Source organism: Thermobia domestica, chromosome 15, assembly GCF_964235325.1.
Source record: "Thermobia domestica chromosome 15, izTheDome1.hap1.1, whole genome shotgun sequence".
Classification (NCBI taxonomy): Eukaryota; Metazoa; Arthropoda; class Insecta; order Zygentoma; family Lepismatidae; genus Thermobia; species Thermobia domestica.
The window spans coordinates 155128707-155149670 of NC_137468.1; the positions used below are offsets into that span (position 1 = coordinate 155128707).

The 20964-nt window shown below is 33.7% G+C and overlaps 1 protein-coding gene across 7 annotated transcripts in view; it reads left to right on the forward strand.

Moving 5' to 3' along the window:
* Positions 1-20964, forward strand: part of LOC145671313 (uncharacterized) — a 70125-nt gene that overhangs the window by 25852 nt on the left and 23309 nt on the right. For 5 of the 7 annotated variants that reach the window (XM_081740295.1, XM_081740298.1, XM_081740297.1 and 2 more), the window contains exon 3: positions 4356-8214. In XM_081740295.1, the coding sequence (XP_081596421.1) occupies positions 4356-4929 (574 nt within the window). In that variant the 3' untranslated portion in view covers positions 4930-8214. Of the gene's footprint in view, positions 1-4355; positions 8215-20964 lie in introns of those variants that run through there. The other 2 variants (XM_081740300.1, XM_081740301.1) reach the window with 2 other exon arrangements.

The following is a 20964-nucleotide window of genomic DNA, read 5'->3' on the forward strand; positions in this document are numbered from 1 at the left end:
CAATATTGCAACCACTATATTCCCAGGGTATTGCACCGTCCAATTATCACCTGTTCCTTTCGTTGGACATTCACCTTAGAAAACGCCAATTCAAATCCCTAGTAAAAGTCCAAAATGAACCTGATACTTTCTTCGTTTCACGGCCCATCAAGTTCTACCGCGATGGATTCCATGGCCTTCCAGAACGTTTTCAGAAGGTTGTCGATGCTCATGGGGACTATTTTTGATCTTCCAGGTTAGGTGACATATCGATGTTCGAAGGTGGTGGGTGAAAAAAGCAACAAAACTTTTCTTGGTTACCTTTATATTTAAATTTAAGACCTTGTATACAGAACCTATCTACACAAGATTGATTTTCTTTGAAATTTCACTTAATTTCTTTATAGTTTCCTGACAAAAATATTTATTTATTATTCTTGACTTAAAAAAACATAATTATTTTATTACACTGAGTAGAAATAAAAGAGAAAGCGAATGAAATCCAAATTGAATAAAAGCATTGTTTCTCACCAAATTTTCCATCCTCTATGTCTTTTAAAACACTTGTTAAAGCATATAAAAATATACTGTACTTACAAATCAGTTTAATACCTTTGTTTTATGGCTGTATTTGTAGTATCTTGTTAAGACGTTTGTCTTCAAACTGTCAAATATAAATCGCAGTAAATTGTGTAATCTGCTGTCACAAAAAAAGTATCCTGTTTTTCGATCGGTATAAGGAAGAGATACTATACTGTTTTTTCGATCGGTATGGAAAAACAATATTTCTCCATACTATTTTACCATAAATTATTAATTGTCAATAAACTTTGTTACTTTTAAATGAATGAAGCGAGATAATTTTACTATGATGTTTTAAAACCTGGTCATTTGGGGGGGCCTGGCCCCCTTTGGCTACACCCCTGTGGTGATGTTAGATATAAGTATTTCTAATGAGCGACCCCCTCTGTTTAAAATATTCCGTTTACTCTATTCACAGGTACGTAGGAACGTACAGGCTATTATCAAAGACTAGTCTATTTCTGCTTGTTTTCAACATAACAAGTAATTATAGACAAAGAGTGCTCTATTCCATTTCGATAAAAGAAAGATCATGACAGGAAAAGCAATATGTGTGGTGAAGTCTTTCTCATCTACAGATACTTCGGCTCCTTTGAGTAAGATCTGAGGGTATGTGTTATGCACGAAGTTGGGAACATTAATTTTTCACAATAGAGGAAAAGTTTTAGTGGTAATCCATATGCCATTTAAAGTATCAGAGGGACGTTGGTATACAAACAACATTAGAAACTGAGATTCCGCGTCGTTATTTTGAAAGAACTAACTCAGCCGAGTTATAGGCATAACGTCGTTCCCTGACTGAAAATGAAAGGACATAATCTTCCAGATCAGAGGCAATGCAACACATTTCGAAGCAACGAAGAAAGAATTTCCATAGAATCTAAACAAGCTAAGAGAAAAGGTAAAGATTGCATTGACTGTCTATTTAAAGCCAATAGAGCTTCATTTATCATATAAAACAAAACAGAAAATCAAATCTAAGGGTTACACAGTGATGAGACAATGAATCACGAAAGAATTATTACGTAGAAATAAATAAAGGCCGTAAAGGAAATAGCTGTACAAAACATGGCAGTGATGGCGGTAAATTTCGCTCCAATACTAAAATACCGCAGTATTGCTTAATCTACAGTGTCCTTATCAAAGGAAGGTTGGAAAGATATAGCGTATTCGAAGAGGCAAGGCTTTTCAATATTAACTTCGATGAATGTGTGCCTGGGTTTAGAAGATAGAAAACTATCTGATAGAAAAAAAAGTAGCAAAAATTAAAGTGTATATATTAGGAAGGAACGTCTTTAGTTGTATCTGCAACAGACGGAAAAGACTAATCTACTAACATAATCCGTTCCTGTGCCGGTATGTATGCACAACACAAACGGTAGCTAAATCGCAGCCAATATTATGGAATCTGACCTCTTATTTACCAAGGGGGTAAAATATGATACACTAAGTAAATCGCAGTAAGTTGTCAAGAATTTGACAATCTTAACTTACAAAGGCTAAGTTAAGGAGCAACTTTAAAAAAAAAATATTAGTGTAGAACTTTTCTGGGAAGATTTGTTCTGTAAAGGATATAAGTATAGTTCTAGGAAAAGGACAGGAACGTGAGAACAGTTCAGGATGCACACTTGAAATTCCCATCCTAGTTAATGTACTTCTATTAGTTTTGTACTCATGCGTGTGTATTTTACCAACTTAGGTCCAAAAATTAATCTGCCTACCTACACAACTTTCTGGATTTTTTAATTGGGTTTACTCTTGCACTGAAAGAGTCTTTTGACGGCAATCCATAAACAAAATCCCAATGCTCACCATGATAGGATACTGTCCTGAAATCAGCAAATATTGAACTTGACACAGTTGTTCGATGGATCTATTCCGGATTCTTTCGAACTATTAATTTAACATCTAAATATGATCTTCAGGGATAGAGTGTCATGTGCTTGAGTCCCGATGGCACTTCTTGCAAATATCATCATTACCTTTTAAAGATACAAATTGACGGAGTTGCATGAATCTGAACGAATTGTCAGGATACAAGAGAGCAATGAGCTTCTGTGCGGCAACACTTGTGATATTTTCAGTTTTTCTAGATAGAGAAACAACTCATTTTAAGATCGTACATTAAAATATTACCTGTTAAATAAAAGTTATTAACTTTTACTAATGTTCATCATTGTACATCTTAATTCTGACAATATTACAGCATAAAAAAACCAAGGATATACTGTACGCTTTTTCTTCAATTAGACATAATTCATTCATTTTATTCACGTGATATCAACAATTTTCGTTGTCAGTTAAATGTGTAACATTGTCTTTCCTTAGTTTATTCGTTTGGGCCTGCTTTCACTTTCTCTACTTCTTCATTTTCCTAACACTATTGGAAATATAATTATATCTTAGAAAGATTGATTTAGTAAACTCATACTTTCGGATGGTAAGTTTTTGAACGAAACCTAAAAGAGTCCGTTTTAAGTATTTTCGCTCCGTTTTTCATTGGTGTGAAAAAAATTCCGGAATGCAACCAAAACCAATTTATTATGTTTTCCTTAACAGTTAATGTATATGGTAACAACTTTAAAAGCTTTGTGTGTGTTTACACTTAAAAAAACATACGTTAATACGCAGACACAGAGCATTTTATGCATACCAATGAAATAGTAATAGAAGAAAAATAAAGTTTTGTTATTGTTCAACTCGTAATAAATATGATGTTCTTTAAAAAAGTTATATTTATTATATTCCGTTACATATTCAGCTATGTTTATTTTCTGTTTTGTTATACGCAAATAATGTTTTTTTTAATTTTTATTATTATTATTATTATTATTTTTTTTTGGTTGTGATGTTAATATAGCAATTCGTTTTGTATTTTTACTCCTTCGATCTTTCACTTAAGGATGCAAGTACCTATTTCCAAACGGTATGTCTTTATTGAAAATTACATTACTTTATATAATAAACTATTTATCGTATTCCATTTAATTTGTTTCTGCTGAGCTGAGTAAGGTGTTGGAAACTTCTTTTTGTACGTTCTACCATGTAAAAGAATCTCAAAGTTTTGAAAATAGATATTGCCCACATATATGAAGTTCCTGTGATGGAAAATACATACGTATTTCTACATATCCTATTCGAGTAACCTATATAAAGATTTGAATTTCTAGAGTTTCTTAATTAGACTACATTTCTTCGTAGTTCTCATCAACTGTATTTTCTGTATTTACCTTTCCTGACTCCCATAAATATTTCGGGACCTTAAAAGAAAAAATTCCCTTTTGCAGCTAGGATTCCGCCTTAATAAGAGAAGCCAACAAATGCGATACTGATCATTTAGGCGTTGATGAAAGTTTTTTCTTCATTATATTTTATTTATTTTACCTAGATACATCACATGTGAAATTGCATAAGTTTTCTAAAAAACGGTGATAATTTCCGCGTGTTAACATGACTACACAATGTTACAACCTTGTAATTTTTCTAGGATATCTCCTTGGAGTTCACATATATTAATGATCTTTCATTGCCAGTTTCATATGTATCTTCATTAATTGCCAGAAACAGTAAAGTGGGAGAAAAAATCGTCAAATAATTCATTTCACTAAGGAACATACCGCAGTTTTTCTTATATTTCAAAATATCACTCATTTTCTTTACTCTAAAGGAGATACAAGTTAGGTTGTCTTAAGAGTAAATAACGTATTTCTGTGGAAGACGGTTAAATAAAGTTGACTCTTACTCTATTATTTTCAGCTTCGATAACACTTCATGTTTTTTTTTTTTTTTTTCAGATCAGTAATCCCAGAATTGTATGATTGCGCAAGAACAGTTCACCAGAATGACGAACTTTCAACACATGCTACATTAAATACTGGTTTAAATCAGACTTGTGCCACCGCCTGCATCCAAAACTCTGTCTACTCAGTTCATTTATCAAATGATACAACAGATTTGTTGCAGAAGCCGTCATACTACGATAAGGAGCTTACTCAAAAATCGAGGTCAGAAAACGAAATGCAGAAAAGACGATATACTTCTACCCAACGTAGCAAGTCATTTGTTCAAAAACCTGCCTTGAGAGGCCACATGTTTCTCCATACAGGTAAAATTCCGCACTCCTGCCTCCAATGTGGCAAAGCGTTCACTCGAAAAACTGGTTTGCAATCACACATCTTTGTTCATACCGGTGAAAGACCACATCCATGCTCCTACTGTGGCAAAGCGTTTGCTCTTAAACGTAATTTGAAAACGCACACGCGTCTTCATACAGGGGACACACATAAATGCGTACACTGTGGCAAAGCGTATACTCGGAAAAATAGCTTGAAAAACCACATGCTTAGGCATTCAGGTGAAAAGTCATAAATTTGTATCGTGTGCGGCAAGATATATACCTATAAATCGGCCTTCAAAAGGCACATGCGTCTCCCATGCAATGGAAACACCACATAAATGCTTATACTAGCGAAGCGTATACTGAGAAATCATTGTTGGAAGGGCACGTGCTTACTCATTCATTTGAAAAACATACTTCTAGTTAGTGCGTCATGGTGTGTATTCAAAAATCGAGAGTGAAAAGCCACATGCTTTCTCATCAGGTAAAGTATCACATACTTGTTTCCAATGCGGAGGAGGATTTGCATACACATCCACCTTGAAAACACATGCGTCTCTATTCAAGGAAAACCCAATATAAATGTTATACTGTGGCAAAGCGTATCCCCAGAAAGCATCAAAGGGGCTGGGGGTTTACTCAGAAATGGCTCTTAAAAAGTCTCATGCTTTCTCATCAGATGTATAAGCGCGTACTTTATTCTCTTTGACACAGCGTTTATATGTCAATCGAACTTCAGAAGGCACATGCTTTCTGATTGAAGTGAAATACCTCATATTTGAACTGGTGCGGAAGATCGTTTACTAATAAAAAGGCTTTGAATATTATTATGTTTCTTTATCCACGAGAAACACCACATAAGTGCTTACTCGATGGCAAACCGTTTACTAGGAATTTCACCTGGGAAAGCCACGTTTTTCTTTCGGATAACATACACTATAGTTAGTGTGGCAGAGCGTGTACTCGGAAATGCCACTTCGAATCTCACAAGCTTGCTCATTCTGGTGAAAAACACATACATGTACTCTGTATGGCAGAGCATTTCTAGAAAAATCAAACTTCAGGAGTCTCATGGTTCTTCATACCAGAGAATGACCACGTAGTTGTATTGACTGTGGTATTGCCTTTACGAATATGATTTATAAAAAAAAAAAACTACATTGTTCTTATCAGGAAAGGAGCACAGTCTCCCACCTAGTGACAAAGCATTCAAGGAAAAAGTTAACGTGTAGTTTTATGATTTCTGATTGATTTGAGAAACTACACGCTTGCTCGCTGTGCGGTGAGAACGAACTCAGAAACATACCTTGAAAACACATATGCGTGTTCATACGTATTCGTGAAACACTGTTCACCTGTCCTAAGTGTTACATTGCTTTTACTTTTAAAGGTAACTTGAAAACACACATTATAAGAGGAGTGGGTTTAATATTTGCTTGTTCCAGTTTGCGAAGACCAACTTATAATGTAATCAGGATTCGAACCTTGGATTTCTTTAAGAGTCTTCCTTAAACTATCATTCATTTACACAAATTAATAGGTTATAGTAAGAAACTGGTAACGAAACAAATAACACCACTTCCACGGTCCTAGGATTCGGGCGTTACACCAACTAGAGTCATTAGCCGTATACCCACCGTCGCTGTTGCGTCAGCTCCAAGATATATTGGTCAATACCTGTAAAAGAATACAAGGTGGGGCAGTCATGTGAGATTTACGCCAGATGGGTAGTGGGAGACGAAAGTAATGTTTGCCCTCCACTGCTTAGAAATAACTTACCTGATTAATTCTACTCTAGGCCATATACACTATTAGAAGGTAATATCCTCCATTCGCTGAGAAAGAGACAATATAGATCACACACTTTGAAATTATTAAATATTACTTTTCATTGCATATTAAAAAAAATATATTTTGCAAAACACTTACATTGAACTTTTAACTTCAATGGAAATAGAGCATTTACACACGTATAAGAACACAAAAACACAAGGTTTCACTTAGAAAAAAAAGGATGGCCCAATCACTGTGGTATACGAACTGATACGATACCGAAATAATACGCGAAGTTTACGACCGAACGAATATGATGGATCGGTTAGTGACTATGCAATTCACTACAGACACTTCACTTCCATTATGCTGCAAGGGGTTGCCATTGATTCTTTTCCATTGTTTCATCTTGTGGTTTTCATGGTCTGTCCGGCTAAGTTTTAGTATTACGTGCTAAAATCATCTTATGATGCTTTGATAATTTAAACACTATAATTTTGGGGACTCTTCTAATCTTGGTGGAAACAGATACTTGATACACTCAGTTCACGCGGCGACTCTCTGGACTCTCTCTTTTGGGAGTTCGTAGGACATTTTTGCTTGTTCTCAAGGTATAAACACTCTCACATGTTGAATGAATAATACTCTCTTGCGCTTTTCATCGTTGCTAGGTAGCAGCGTAAGAATACACTAACAAATTAAAATATAGTTCGTAGAAAACATTAAGTTTTTGCTTTATTATATTGTTAATAACATATAATAGATGATTAATAGTTTAATAGAAATCACATTAAAAACACTGATTGTTCCAATAAGTTGTACGATTGACGATTATTGATAGATTTCACATTGTCACGTAAAAATCTGTCATCGTCATGAGGGCTTGGTGCGTGGGCGTTGATCTCGAGAGTAGCAAAATTCCTCTTCCTTATACAGGCTGACGGGAGGAAGCAGGGCTGTCTGGAAAAGTGAGGCACCTTTTGGGTAACAAATTCTTGAGTATTATTCTTCTCCAAATGTTAACTGGTTGCGTTTCATTTCCCAGAATTTGTTGGAATAATACGAGGGTTGATTTAAAAATTCATGCCAGTCCATACTGTTATAGATGGCCGCCAACGGACTGTCCACTGATAGTACCACAGAAGTGGGCAAGAACCCTGGAATCCAAATCTTCATAACCATAGTGCAACACAACAGCAATCACAGCACTCCATTAGTCCATAGAGGGTTAATGTCATTTTAAGTTCGTTCACATTGAAGAAGAACAGTTCGTAAGTTCACTCGGACACACATTGTCGCGGAATTCTAAGAATAACGTACGCGAGGGCCATTTACGATAACGCGAGGCCCATTTCGTAAATGTCTTTTAAGTCCTTTTCTTTTTATTATTGGTTTATATTTTTCATTTATTTTAATCATTCCTTGAAATGTAAACACAAATATAATTTCAATGTTTGAATATAAATCAATAGTTATTTGTAATTCAAAATACTATTCAGCATTGTACTCCATAATGTTTTCCATTGTACTCCATTGTACTCAAACCAAATTACACAAACATTAATATATTCAATGCAATAATGTATTCAATAAAACATCATATTCAATAAAATATTACATTTGGTAAGGTATCGTATTCAATGTAGTATTGTATTCAATGCCATATTTAAAAATGCGCAGTAAAATATAGATAACACAAACTAAACATATAGCAATAAATTTAAAATGGTAAAATTGCTTTAATATTTTGCAATAATGCTTCTTAATTTCTAAAATAGAACACACAATATCATTCAAAATAGCATATATCACTAAGTAATTCAACTTATCATGATTTTATTTTTCATGAAAATAAAATATTCTTTATTGCTAAACACATAAATTTGTTATATTTGAAACATTAACATTATTCATTGTTCAAAAATGTATATTCATTGACATGTCAATACAAGACATTTATCGAGAATATTCGAAATAATTCAACAACTAAAACGTATAATATAGTGCACGCTATTGATTCATATTTTATTAAGATTACACATTAAAAAATACACATGTAAATATAACACTAAAAATATTTCATTTACTTAAAAATGAAATAAACTGGGCATATGCGAGCTCGTCACGCTCGAAGTATATAAAAATATACTCCCTGCATTAAGTTAGCAAGACCCTACCCCAATTATTAGTTAATATCTTTCCATCCCCGAAGCAAAGTGAAAAAATAGAACGTTTGGTTAAAATTTAAAAATAATACAGAGAGGACTAATAAGAAAATTGCCTACTCCGGGCCTTACATAATATGAATAACCCATAATATTGGAGAGACCTTTGCTTCAATGTCCTCAAGTACTTCTTGAAATATTTTCGTATTCAACGAAAAGATTAATACAAAGTGAATGCAACAATAGTTGCTAACAATTGGCGTGTAAGTATTCATTTTACTAGTATCACATTTGCATTTGAATATTGATTCTGTGATTTTTTTATTATTATTATTCTCCCGTTTGTGACTCAGTGGTTCACCACGTAGGCGTGTTTAGTTGGAAAACAAGGCTGCGGTAGCCCACCACATCAGTAGGAGTCAGTCATCCTAAGTTGATCACTGTGATCTTACCAGAATGCTAATTAAACAAAACGAGAGGATTAATGAAATTTATCAACGCAAACTCTAAGTTATGTACGTTACACCATGATGATTCAGTGAGATAATTTAAATACAAATCTAATTCTAAAATTTCATCAAGGATTTTGCCAATTCTATTCAAGTTAATTTTGGAATCACATTGGTTTGAAAGATTTACCCTTACAGCATTGATATAATCATAGGTTACTTCTTCAATACAACTATTCAACTCTGAGCTTTTACTCTGTTCTTTTAGGATTTCATCGCTTTTGGTTCCACAGTGTTTAGTAGCTAAATTAAGCCAAATGCTCTTTGTTTCTTTAGTAGGTTTCCAAACTTTTAATCTGTCAACTGAATGTAATCCTAAACATTTACCAGTGAGTGGATCGGTTAACTCAAAAACCTTTTCTGAGACCCTTTTAGAACACAACAGGGGTCCTTTGTATAGATAAAGAAATTTTGAGATTCTTTTGTCTATGGCTGAACTCAAATTTGTTTGCTTCAAGAAAACTAAATCATTTTCCTTTACCTTATATTTACTTTCTTGTTTCAGGTTATGCTTAATATTTCTTTTACGAATTATTTCAGTTCTTTTCAGATCTGCCATAACTAATTTGTTATCCCACAAAACATATTCATCTGTGTCCTTTTCAGTAACCACAATACCGAAATGTTTAAATACTGATTCAGAAGGTTTTACATTCAAATGCAAGCTAGCAGGGCCTACACCTAAGCTACTCGAAATTGAATAATTTAACAAAATTACAATTTGAGGAATGAATTTTTCCCAAGCAGTGTGATCCTCACTACAAAACAGTTTAAATAGACGATTAGTCTCACGATGGATTCTCTCAACTGGATTGGAAGAAGCGTGATATGGTGTTACATAATGTATTTTAATTCCATATTCTGACATTTTTCCTTTCAATTTTCGAGAAATGAAACAGCTACCATTATCAACCAGAATAGCACTAGGAATGCCTAAATGCAAGAAATACATTGATTCTAAACAACGTAAAACACATTTGGTGGTAGCATTTCGCATAGGATACAAAGTGTAATATCTAGTGAAAACATCTAAAATTGACAATGCATATTTATAACCTGAGGAAGAAGAAACGTATGGTCCTAAAATGTCAATTGAAATAAGCACACGAGGACCATTAACAGTAATACTTTCCATTGGTCTTGCCGGAGGTGATGTTTCTACTTTCGTTTCTTTACATACAATACAGTCATTGATAAAATTACTGATATCTTTTCTCATGGATTTCCAATAACAAATTTCATTTACAAAACCAAAGGTTTTTTCAATTCCAAAGTGACCTACGACAATATGAACTAAAGAAGGTGGAACACAAATTCTCCAAGAATTTGGAAAATGGAAATTCCTGTTCAAAAGTACACCATTTTCAAGTTTATAAAATTTTTCAAGATTTCGGTTTTTCACCTTAGAGTATGGATCGTTAGGATTTTGAAGAAATTTCATAATTGAATCATATTCTGGATGTTCGTGTTGCTTTTCACTTAATTCCTGTATAGTCATGTTTCCGAAAAATGACGGTAGCACTTCGAGGTTATTCACCGTATGAGTTTCAGTTTTAGGAGCTAAAACTATACGTGACAAGGCGTCACTGACTTTATTGTCAATTCCACGAATATGAATGATTTCCAAATCAAAATTTTGTAATTCGAGACTCCAACGAGCTAAACGAGAATTCCAATTTCTGATCTTATGTAAGCACACTAAAGAGTTATGGTCAGTATACACTTTAACATGTTTACCATACAGTAAATGTCCCCATTTACGAATAGAAATCACTATTCCTAACGCCTCTTGTTCAGTTGTAGTATACGCACGCTGCGCTTTGTTTAAAGTTTTACTACAGAATCCAATAATGTTACGTTTACCATCAATTTCTTGAAAAAGTATGCCAGCCACGGCCACCTGTGAACTGTCGGTGATCAATGAAAAATCGGAATCAAGTTTTGGGTGAGTGAGTAGTACATCTTGAACCAAATTGTCTTTAAGGGACTGAAAACTATGTTCACATTCTGGAGTCCAAATCCATTTTTTCCCTTTCTAGATAAGTTCAAATAAAGGAACAGCTAATTCAGCAAACTTGTGTACAAATTTAGAACACCATTCGAAAAGGCCTAAAACTCGTTGCAATTGTTTTATATTGGTTGGACGAGGTAGTTGGCGAATAACTTCTACGTAAGAAGGATCTTTACAAATATCTTCAGGTGTTACGACAAAACCCAAAAAATTAAAACTAGTTTTACAAAATGAAGATTTTGAAAGGTTAACAGTCATGTTAGCTTTACTCAGCTTAGTAAATAACTGATCTAATAAATTTAATTGTTTTTCAAAAGAAAAAGTTGGAATACTTAAATCGTCAATGTACGAAACAAGTTTATTATACAATGCATAACCTAGCACCTTCTGTAATGCATCTATGAGAGCAACAGAACCATTTATGTATCCAAATGGGATAACAGTAAATCTGTACATATGACCGTTCCAAGAGAAGGCAATGAAATCACGAGATTCCTCAGACACAGGAATTTGTGAATACGATGACACGAGGTCAATTCAACTTACAAACTTAGCACCCTGAAATTTCAACAATAAATCATCAATTCGGTTTACTTTCAATTGTTTTAATTTAACATACTTATTCAGCTCAGTCAAATCAACTACGACTCTAGGTTTAGTTGTGTTTTTCTTAGGTACACAGAAAATTGGGTGGCTATGTATCGACACTGCTGGTTCAATGACACCTACTTTTAACCATTCATTAATTTGCTTGTCAATGCTTTCTTTGAAATGGTAGGGTAAAGTATATTGTCTTTTTACTATAGGGTCAGTAGTGTCAACATCTATGGAATATTCATATTGGTTACATCTACCTGGATAATCTGTGAATATATCACGATGTTTTACCAACAAATCAAATAATTGCTGTTTTTCTTCATTACTTAAATGATCACATTCATGTACCTTTTCCCTGATTTCGTTTATTGTTGCTACAGCATACACATTTTCAAAAATAGCATTATCATTTGATACCTTATCCCCACAACTTTCCTGTTTACTTTGAGTATTACCATGAGCATTTTGAATCTCATTATCAATTTCTGATATCTGTAAACCATAATACTCGAGTAAAAAATTCTCTTCTACTGCTTGATTTATATTAAGATCTTTTATTCGAAAATCTTTAGACTCTTTTCTCAACTGTGAGTACGCCTGATCTCGTTCATGTAAAACACGGATCCACTCTTGTTCTAATTTACCTTTTTGTGAAACCAAACTATTAATTACAGGACATGCTGAAGATGTATAGTCATGATTGGGTTCGAACTCTGAACTCTCATCTGACAAGTTATTATTTTCTACAGAAATACCAAACTCAGTATCAACAGGTTTATTTATTCGATCAGCATAAGTCAAAATCTTCTTAGGTTGACAACAACTATTTTCTTTATTATGTGTTTTTTCAATGAGCATAGGAACGACAACAATTTCTTTTCCGTCAGAAAAACTAATAGTGTTTTTCGAAAAATCTATCATCGCATGGGCGATTGTGAGGAAATTACGACCTAACAGACATTCGGTATTTAATTCATCTACTACCGGAACTCTTATGTCGAACATCAAGTGTTCTATTTCCTTACAAATATTTACTTCACCCTTAACCTGCTTTTTTCTTTTACCAGAATAATCTACCAAGAGAATATGTGGTGCAGGTTTTAATTGCGGATGTGAAATTACGGAAGAAATACGTTTCCATGCCTCAAAACTGATAAGGGATGCTCAAGCACCTTTATCGCACAATGCTTTCAACTGAGTATCTAATACTTTACAATAAATTTCTGCAGTGCGAGTGTTATTACCCTTACATACATTTTCATCAATTTCTATTTCATCTTCAGAAATATCTAAGTCCCAATTAACAACATTATTAATATTTTTACTCAACGTTACATATTCCACAGGAAAAATTGGGGTGAGTGCATCTTCATTACTAAAATCGTGACTATTACTAAAGTTTTCATAAGCTCTACCAGAAGCACTCTCTCGGCAGAGCGTTTCTAGTTTAACGGTGTTTGTCTACTCTGATTACCTGATGATGTAGGAGGAGGGAAGGTACGAGGTTGATTAAAATTTGAAATAAAAGGTGGTTGGTTACCAGGATGAAAAGTTGGAAATGGTTGAGGCATGTGCCCACCATTATCAGCGCGCCTAGTATCAGTGTAATGTATAGCTTCTTGGCTATCGTACTGATTATCGTTTTCAGGGTTACGCTGGGGATGAACGTTTTTTGGTTTATTCTTATTCTTAAAATGTTGATTTTTACCTTTGCTGTGGGGTTGCTTTTTGCCTTTGTTTTTGCTTTGATGTTGTGATTCTCTAAGATTATGTTCATTACTTTCATCTTCCTGGACATTAACCTGATTTACACGAATCTGTTTCTTATGAAATCCACTATTTGTTCTAAAGTTGTCATTGTTTTTTGACAATGTTTCAAGATTTTGAACAACATTTAACATAGTTTGCAAATCCAAAGATGGTAACAAAACCAATTCTTTCTGAAAATAATTAGGCAATAACAATTTAATTGTATTCAAAATAAAAGCTTCACTAACGTTTTCATTCAATTCTCGAATTCTATGGTAGCGATCTGCTACGAATTGGTAAACTGTACCGTCGACTTTAGGGTCGTACTTTTTGGAATGCAATACTGACACTTTACCAGCTACAACTTGCGGAGATTCGAACTGTTGCTTGAAATCAAAAACAAAATCACTATATGATTTAAAGTCAGGTTTACGAGTAAGGAACGAAGATTTAGAAGATCCTTGCATCAAAAAATTAAAATATCTAAATACTGCTCTTCAGGAATTTGCATTAATTTAACATTTTTCTCAAACAGTTCCAAGAAGTTTGAAGCTGTGATTTCGCTTTCGTGTCCTAAAAACTTTTCAGACGATTCAATATCACTACGCTTAATTGGCCTATTATTTGTAATCTGAACTGGTTTTCTATTATTAATACGATTACGATTTTTACTTTTGGATTTTGGTTTGCTATTAGATTCATAACTTGTGTTAGTGCTGCTACTGTTACTACGGCTAGTAGAACTTCGAGTTGATGAAGTGTTAGCTACACTACTGTATAGTGTATTAGTTACACTACGAGTATTAGCACCGCTACTGGGTCTAGATTCCACATGCAAGTTCAAAATTTGTTTTTGGGTCAAAGTTAATTGAGCTTGTAGCATTTGCAGTTCTTGTTTGAGGTTACCAATTTCATTTTTAACCTCCAAAACAGTACTCTGGATCTGCACATACTGTTTTGATTCTTTTTCCCTATCATTTGTTAATTCTGCTACAATGTTGTTACAACGATCTACTGTATTTTTGAGAAAAAGTAACGATTGATTAATCCGATCAACTTCCATGCCGCAATTATTTACACTACTTTCATTTAGAGTTACCTTTTGCATGCACTGTACTACCTGTGCTTGGTGGGCTTGAATTTTACTTTCAATGTCTACCAATGAATTTCGATTGCTACGTATTTTCTCCTCAAGATCTATGATTTTACACTCATACGTGTTAGAAATTTGTTGAAAATCATGCTTCATTTGAGTTAGTGAACTACAACTTTGGGCTTCAACCTGCTGGATAGCTAATGACAACTCACTTCGTGTTTCAGTCAGCTGATTGTTCGTTTGGATTTTCATTTCATTAAAACGATCATTTACTTCTGCCTTAAAATCCCTAACTTCACGTTTCAAATTTTCAATTTCAACTTTAATTTCTACTCTAAAAGCATTGCACTCAGCTTCTACTCTCTGTATACCTATCGTAAGTTCCTGAGTTGAAAATTCATACTTTTCACGTAACTCTGTGATTTCTGCTTTTAAACTATTACCTTGTTTGACTAACTCATTATGATTATCTTTTATCACTTGGTTAGTATTAGCTAAATCTGCGGAAAACTTTTTCATCGCTTCGAGCAGTGTTTCCATTTCGCTAGAAGTTGACATTGTAAAATATTATACTACAAGACACAACACAAAAATTACTAGAATAGCATCGAATACGAAACAGTGGAGTTCAAAAACTCGCTTTTTCCCCACTAAAACATCTGTCTTTGTTCGGTGCGCTAGATAAAAGGGGAGTGGGTTTAATATTTGCTTGTTCCAGTTTGTGAAGACCAACTTATAATGTAATCAGGATTCGAACCTTGGATTTCTTTAAGAGTCTTCCTTAAACTATCATTCATTTACACAAATTAATAGGTTATAGTAAGAAACTGGTAACGAAACAAATAACACCACTTCCACGGTCCTAGGATTCGGGCGTTACACCAACTAGAGACATTAGCCGTATACCCACCGTCGCTGTTGCGTCAGCTCCAAGATATATTGGTCAATACCTGTAAAAGAATACAAGGTGGGGCAGTCATGTGAGATTTACGCCAGATGGGTAGTGGGAGACGAAAGTAATGTTTGCCCTCCACTGCTTAGAAATACCTTACCTGATTAATTCTACTCTAGGCCATATACACTATTAGAAGGTAATATCCTCCATTCGCTGAGAAAGAGACAATATAGATTACACACTTTGAAATTATTAAATATTACTTTTCATTGCATATTAAAAAAAATATATTTTGCAAAACACTTATATTGAACTTTTAACTTCAATGGAAATAGAGCATTTACACACGTATAAGAACACAAAAACACAAGGTTTCACTTAGAAAAAACAGGATGGCCCAATCACTGTGGTATACGAACTGATACGATACCGAAATAATACGCGAAGTTTACGACCGAACGAATATGATGGATCGGTTAGTGACTATGCAATTCACTACAGACACTTCACTTCCATTAAGCTGCAAGGGGTTGCCATTGATTATTTTCCATTGTTTCATCTTGTGGTTTTCATGGTCTGTCCGGCTAAGTTTTAGTATTACGTGCTAAAATCATCTTATGATGCTTTGATAATTTAAACACTATAATCTTGGGGACTCTTCTAATCTTGGTGGAAACAGATACTTGATACACTCAGTTCATGCGGCGACTCTCTGGACTCTCTCTTTTGGGAGTTCGTAGGACATTCTTGCTTGTTCTCAAGGTATAAACAATCTCACTCTCACATGTTGAATGAATAATACTCTCTTGCGCTTTTCATCGTTGCCAGGTAGCAGCGTAAGAATACACTAACAAATTAAAATATAGTTCGTAGAAAACATTAAGTTTTTGCTTTATTATATTGTTAATAACATATAATAGATGATTAATAGTTTAATAGAAATCACATTAAAAACACTGATTGTTCCAATAAGTTGTACGATTGACGATTATTGATAGATTTCACATTGTCACGTAAAAATCTGTCATCGTCATGAGGGCTTGGTGCGTGGGCGTCGATCTCGAGAGTAGCAAAATTCCTCTTCCTTATAAAGGCTGATGGTAGGAAGCAGGGCTGTCTGGAAAAGTGAGGCACCTTTTGGGTAACAAATTCTTGAGTATTATTCTTCTCCAAATGTTAACTGGTTGCGTTTCATTTCCCAGAATTGATGCTGGAATAATACGAGGGTTGATTTAAAAATTGATGCCAGTCCATACCGTTATAACATGTGTATTCACCGTGATGAACAACCATTTTACTGTTCCCAGTGTGCCAAACGTGTACTGGGAGAGTTACGTTGAAATCTCATATGCATTTTCACTCCCGTCAAGTATCACAGATTTGAGTTCAGAGTTAAGAACCCTTTAAAAGTGTTAAATTGCAAGTATCGTACTTTGTTATATAGGTAATATACGAAATACTTCATATCATTGTTGCAAGGCATTTTTAAATTTGACATCAAAACTCTCATGTTTTCATACGGATGAGAAGCCACTACAATTCTGGGCGATGAAGTCTTTAATAACAAATGCTTTTTCATTACTGCATACTTCATTATACAGGTGAAAGAAAGCTGCATAGTTCCTCACACAATTGTATAAATATATATATCCTTATTGTATCAAAACTTAAAGTACAAAAGATAAATAAAGTTCATATATATTTTTTATAGTTATCAAGACTTTCACTTTGTGGCGGTATTTCGTTTATAACACACTGATGCATTCCGCTACTTTATTGTTAAAATATAAGTGGGTGGGCGAGTGATAATACAGTGCTTTTGTTTCAGTGGTTAGGAACATTGCCGTCTTAATAGCCTTGCACTATTGTTCACCTTGCGAGCTTCCCCAGCTACACCCCGCTCGGATCCACCATGCAATAGTACCGTCTTTATTGTTTACCGGACCCGCGCACAGATACACCTAGTGGCACCCACAAAGTTAACCTGTCACTACCAACACTTCCAACCCACTTTCCCACCCACCAACTAAAACGTGCTCGTGTAACTCAGTGTAAGGGCACTATATTAAGCTGTATTGTAATATTAACACTAAGTATTTAAATACACTTATGAACAAAACATATAGTTACTAGTTTACCTAAAACGCTTCATTCTCATGCATATAGGTGATCAAAGAAAACGCAAGGTTTCATGCATATCTGGAAATATATATATATATATATATATATATATATATATATATATAATTCAACTGAACATTGTTAACACTTCTGTAATTATTAGCGTTCTAATCGTACGATTATAACTTTGCCGTAGGCCCTATTTTCAATTGCCACGATTCGCGATTAAGTAAACATCTTCTTAGAGGGAAAAACCCTTTGTTTTACTTATCTGTCCCGTAGTCCATCTCCAACCTGTTTTTAGGTAATAACTGTTGCACTGTTAATGATCTTCATGTTATTCGATGAATTTCACTTTGAATTCATTGTTCGTTATAAATAATATTCCAAAGAACTTTTTTTATCTATATATTTAGGATATTTTTACCAACTTCTTTCACGGATGTTCCTCTTCAAATCAATCCACTGTTGCTAGTGCCTTCTCACCAAGGTGCTCCCACTACCAACACCACAAAATGGATGACGTAATCGTTAAAAATAACCATGAAGCACTGTGGTTAGGAATGCAGAGGGAGTAAATTTTATAACCATATTTTTAGAAGCGAAAGGAGTTTCTGCGTCGCAAAGACGCACACATACATATACACTTTTGTCTGTTTGCGAAGAGAAATTTCTCAGAACTGCCCTCGTACGAGGTTTACTTAGAAAGTTATATATATATATATATATATATATATATATATATATATATATATATATATATATATATATTAATATATAACTAGTAATAAATGAGTTATCCTTTAATGTTATATAGGTGCTCGACAAGACGTTTATTTTGAAGGAACTGAAAAATAAACAGAACCCTGCAACACTGATCACTTCACTGCACTATTGTACGAGATAAGTAAACAATTCTTAAAAATCATTTATTCATTGGTTTTAAAAGGGTTAATCCCTAGTCTTTTACTTCGGGTTACGTATACAAGTTTTAAAGTTCACTCGGAAATACGATTAAAAACGCAAGGGCCATTTTAGAACGGTTTTCGGAACTTACGAGGGCCATGAAAAGTCTCAATGTCTTTTTTTCTTTCTTCAAACGAGTATAATGGTAAACACATCAACATTCACTAATAGTTTTCATTCACATTATTTCCTACACTGCATGATATCACATATTTAATATATTAATACTTTTGTTCAATTCTATTCAATAATATTTAGTATTATTTAACATTATGTATTATTATTTAGTATGCACTAACTCAAACACTTAAAACAATTATTAATGCATTACAAGATACTTAACACTATTACATAACACAATTATTTATATAACATCTTACTCGATTGTAATTAGTTTTTTTTTACATAATGAATAATACTTTTTAATGATATTCATAAAACGAAATTATTTCAATACACCATTTGAAACAATAAAATTTGCGTAACTACATGTATATATTTCACTAATTCGTAACTGAATGAAACTTTCATCAATGAAACAATATCATATTTCGAGATATTCACGATTAAATTTAATCAACATAAGAATCAATAGCATGGTACTAATACAACACGAAAATATCAAATATAAATCAAATTGCAATAAAAAGACAAGTAAACATTTTCAAAATATTAAATGCATCATCATACTTATAACTATAACAACGCTAATAATTATAATACTCTACATTTATTGCATTCCGGTTAGACGTTAACCAGGAATGGACCGAGCAGTGGATGGTTTGTCAGACCATTACACTTTTACAGTGCCTGCCCTCCTAAATTTGGAAGATACCATCCACGTTATTGTTACCTGTTTGCCCTCCCCGAGATGAGGTTTAAAAGCTAGAATAAAAGGTTAATGTTAAAAAGAATATAGAGGGGTACAATACGAAAATATCCTACTCCGGGCTTTAAACAAATATAAAATTACCCAAAATGAGAGGGAACCTTATCTCATGCCTTGGCAAGCCACTTTGCATATTATTCGTTATTCAATAAAAGGCTTCGGCCGTCCGGAAGTCACATAGTAGGTCACGGACGCCTACTAACGCCAAAACGATATATAAACATATCGAAGTGTATATACTCTTTTTTTTTTAATCCCAACTTACTAAGTTTAGGATTTACAAGATGGTTCAGTGTAAACGACAAAGCATAACTGGAACAATTAAGTTCATCTGTTAAATATTTCAAATATTTATCACATTCTATCAATCTTTTCACTAACTTTTCGATGTTTTCGTTCCGACTCTTGCTACGGTTAAATACAGATAAATCTACTTTCACATCATTAAAATTCACATGAATTGTTCTTTCAGGTTCACACGAATCTACATTTAGACAATTTGGAGTTATGGACTCTAATTCTTTTTCGTGTACATGTTTTTTGGCAAGTTCTAACCAAAGTTTAGTTTTTGAAGTGGGTTTCCAAACTTTCATACAATCTATTGAACGAGTTCCTAATGATTCACCAGTAAGTGGGTCCATTAGTTCAGACACCTTATCTGTAACCTTTTGTTTACAAAGTAAAAGCTCCTTGTACAGATGAAAAAACTTGCTAATTTTCTTATCTACAGCTGAACTAAGATGACTGAAGCAAAAAACCCAAATCGTTTTCTTTTATAACATATTTACCTTCTTGTGTTTTATTATATTTTTCATTTCTTTTTCTGTTTTCTTTTCTACGAAAATCAGCCATAATAAGTATATTTTCCCAATTTAGAGGGTCATTTTCATCATATTCATCATTTATAACTATTCAAAAATGCCGAAATACAGAATATTGCGGTTTTACATTAAGACGAAGACTTGCTGGACTTACTCCTAAACTGCTACACACAGAATAGTTTAGTAAAATAACAATTTGGGGAATATACTTCTCCCATGTTGCATGGTTATCATTGCACAACAATTTAAACAAACGATTAGTTTTCCTATGAATTCTCTCCACAACAGAATTCTTTGGATGATACGGACTAACATAATGGATTTTAATCCCATATTCTTTCATTTTTTCCTTGAATTTACTAGAAACAAAACAACTACCATTATCTACTAAGACTGACAACGGAACACCCAAAAGTGGAAAATAATATTGTTCTAGACATTTTAAAACTCATCTCGCGGTTGCATTTCTCATAGGAAACATTACATAATATCTACTGAAAACATCTAACACTGACAAAGCAAACTTATTTCCATTCTGAGAAGCTGGATACGGCCCTAAAATATCAATAGAAAGCATATCTCGTATGTTTTTTTACTGCTACAGTCTGCAAAGGTTTAGCCGGAGGTGATGTTTCAGCTTTTGTCAATTTACAATCCATACAGTCGCTTATAAAATCAATAACGTCTCTTCTTA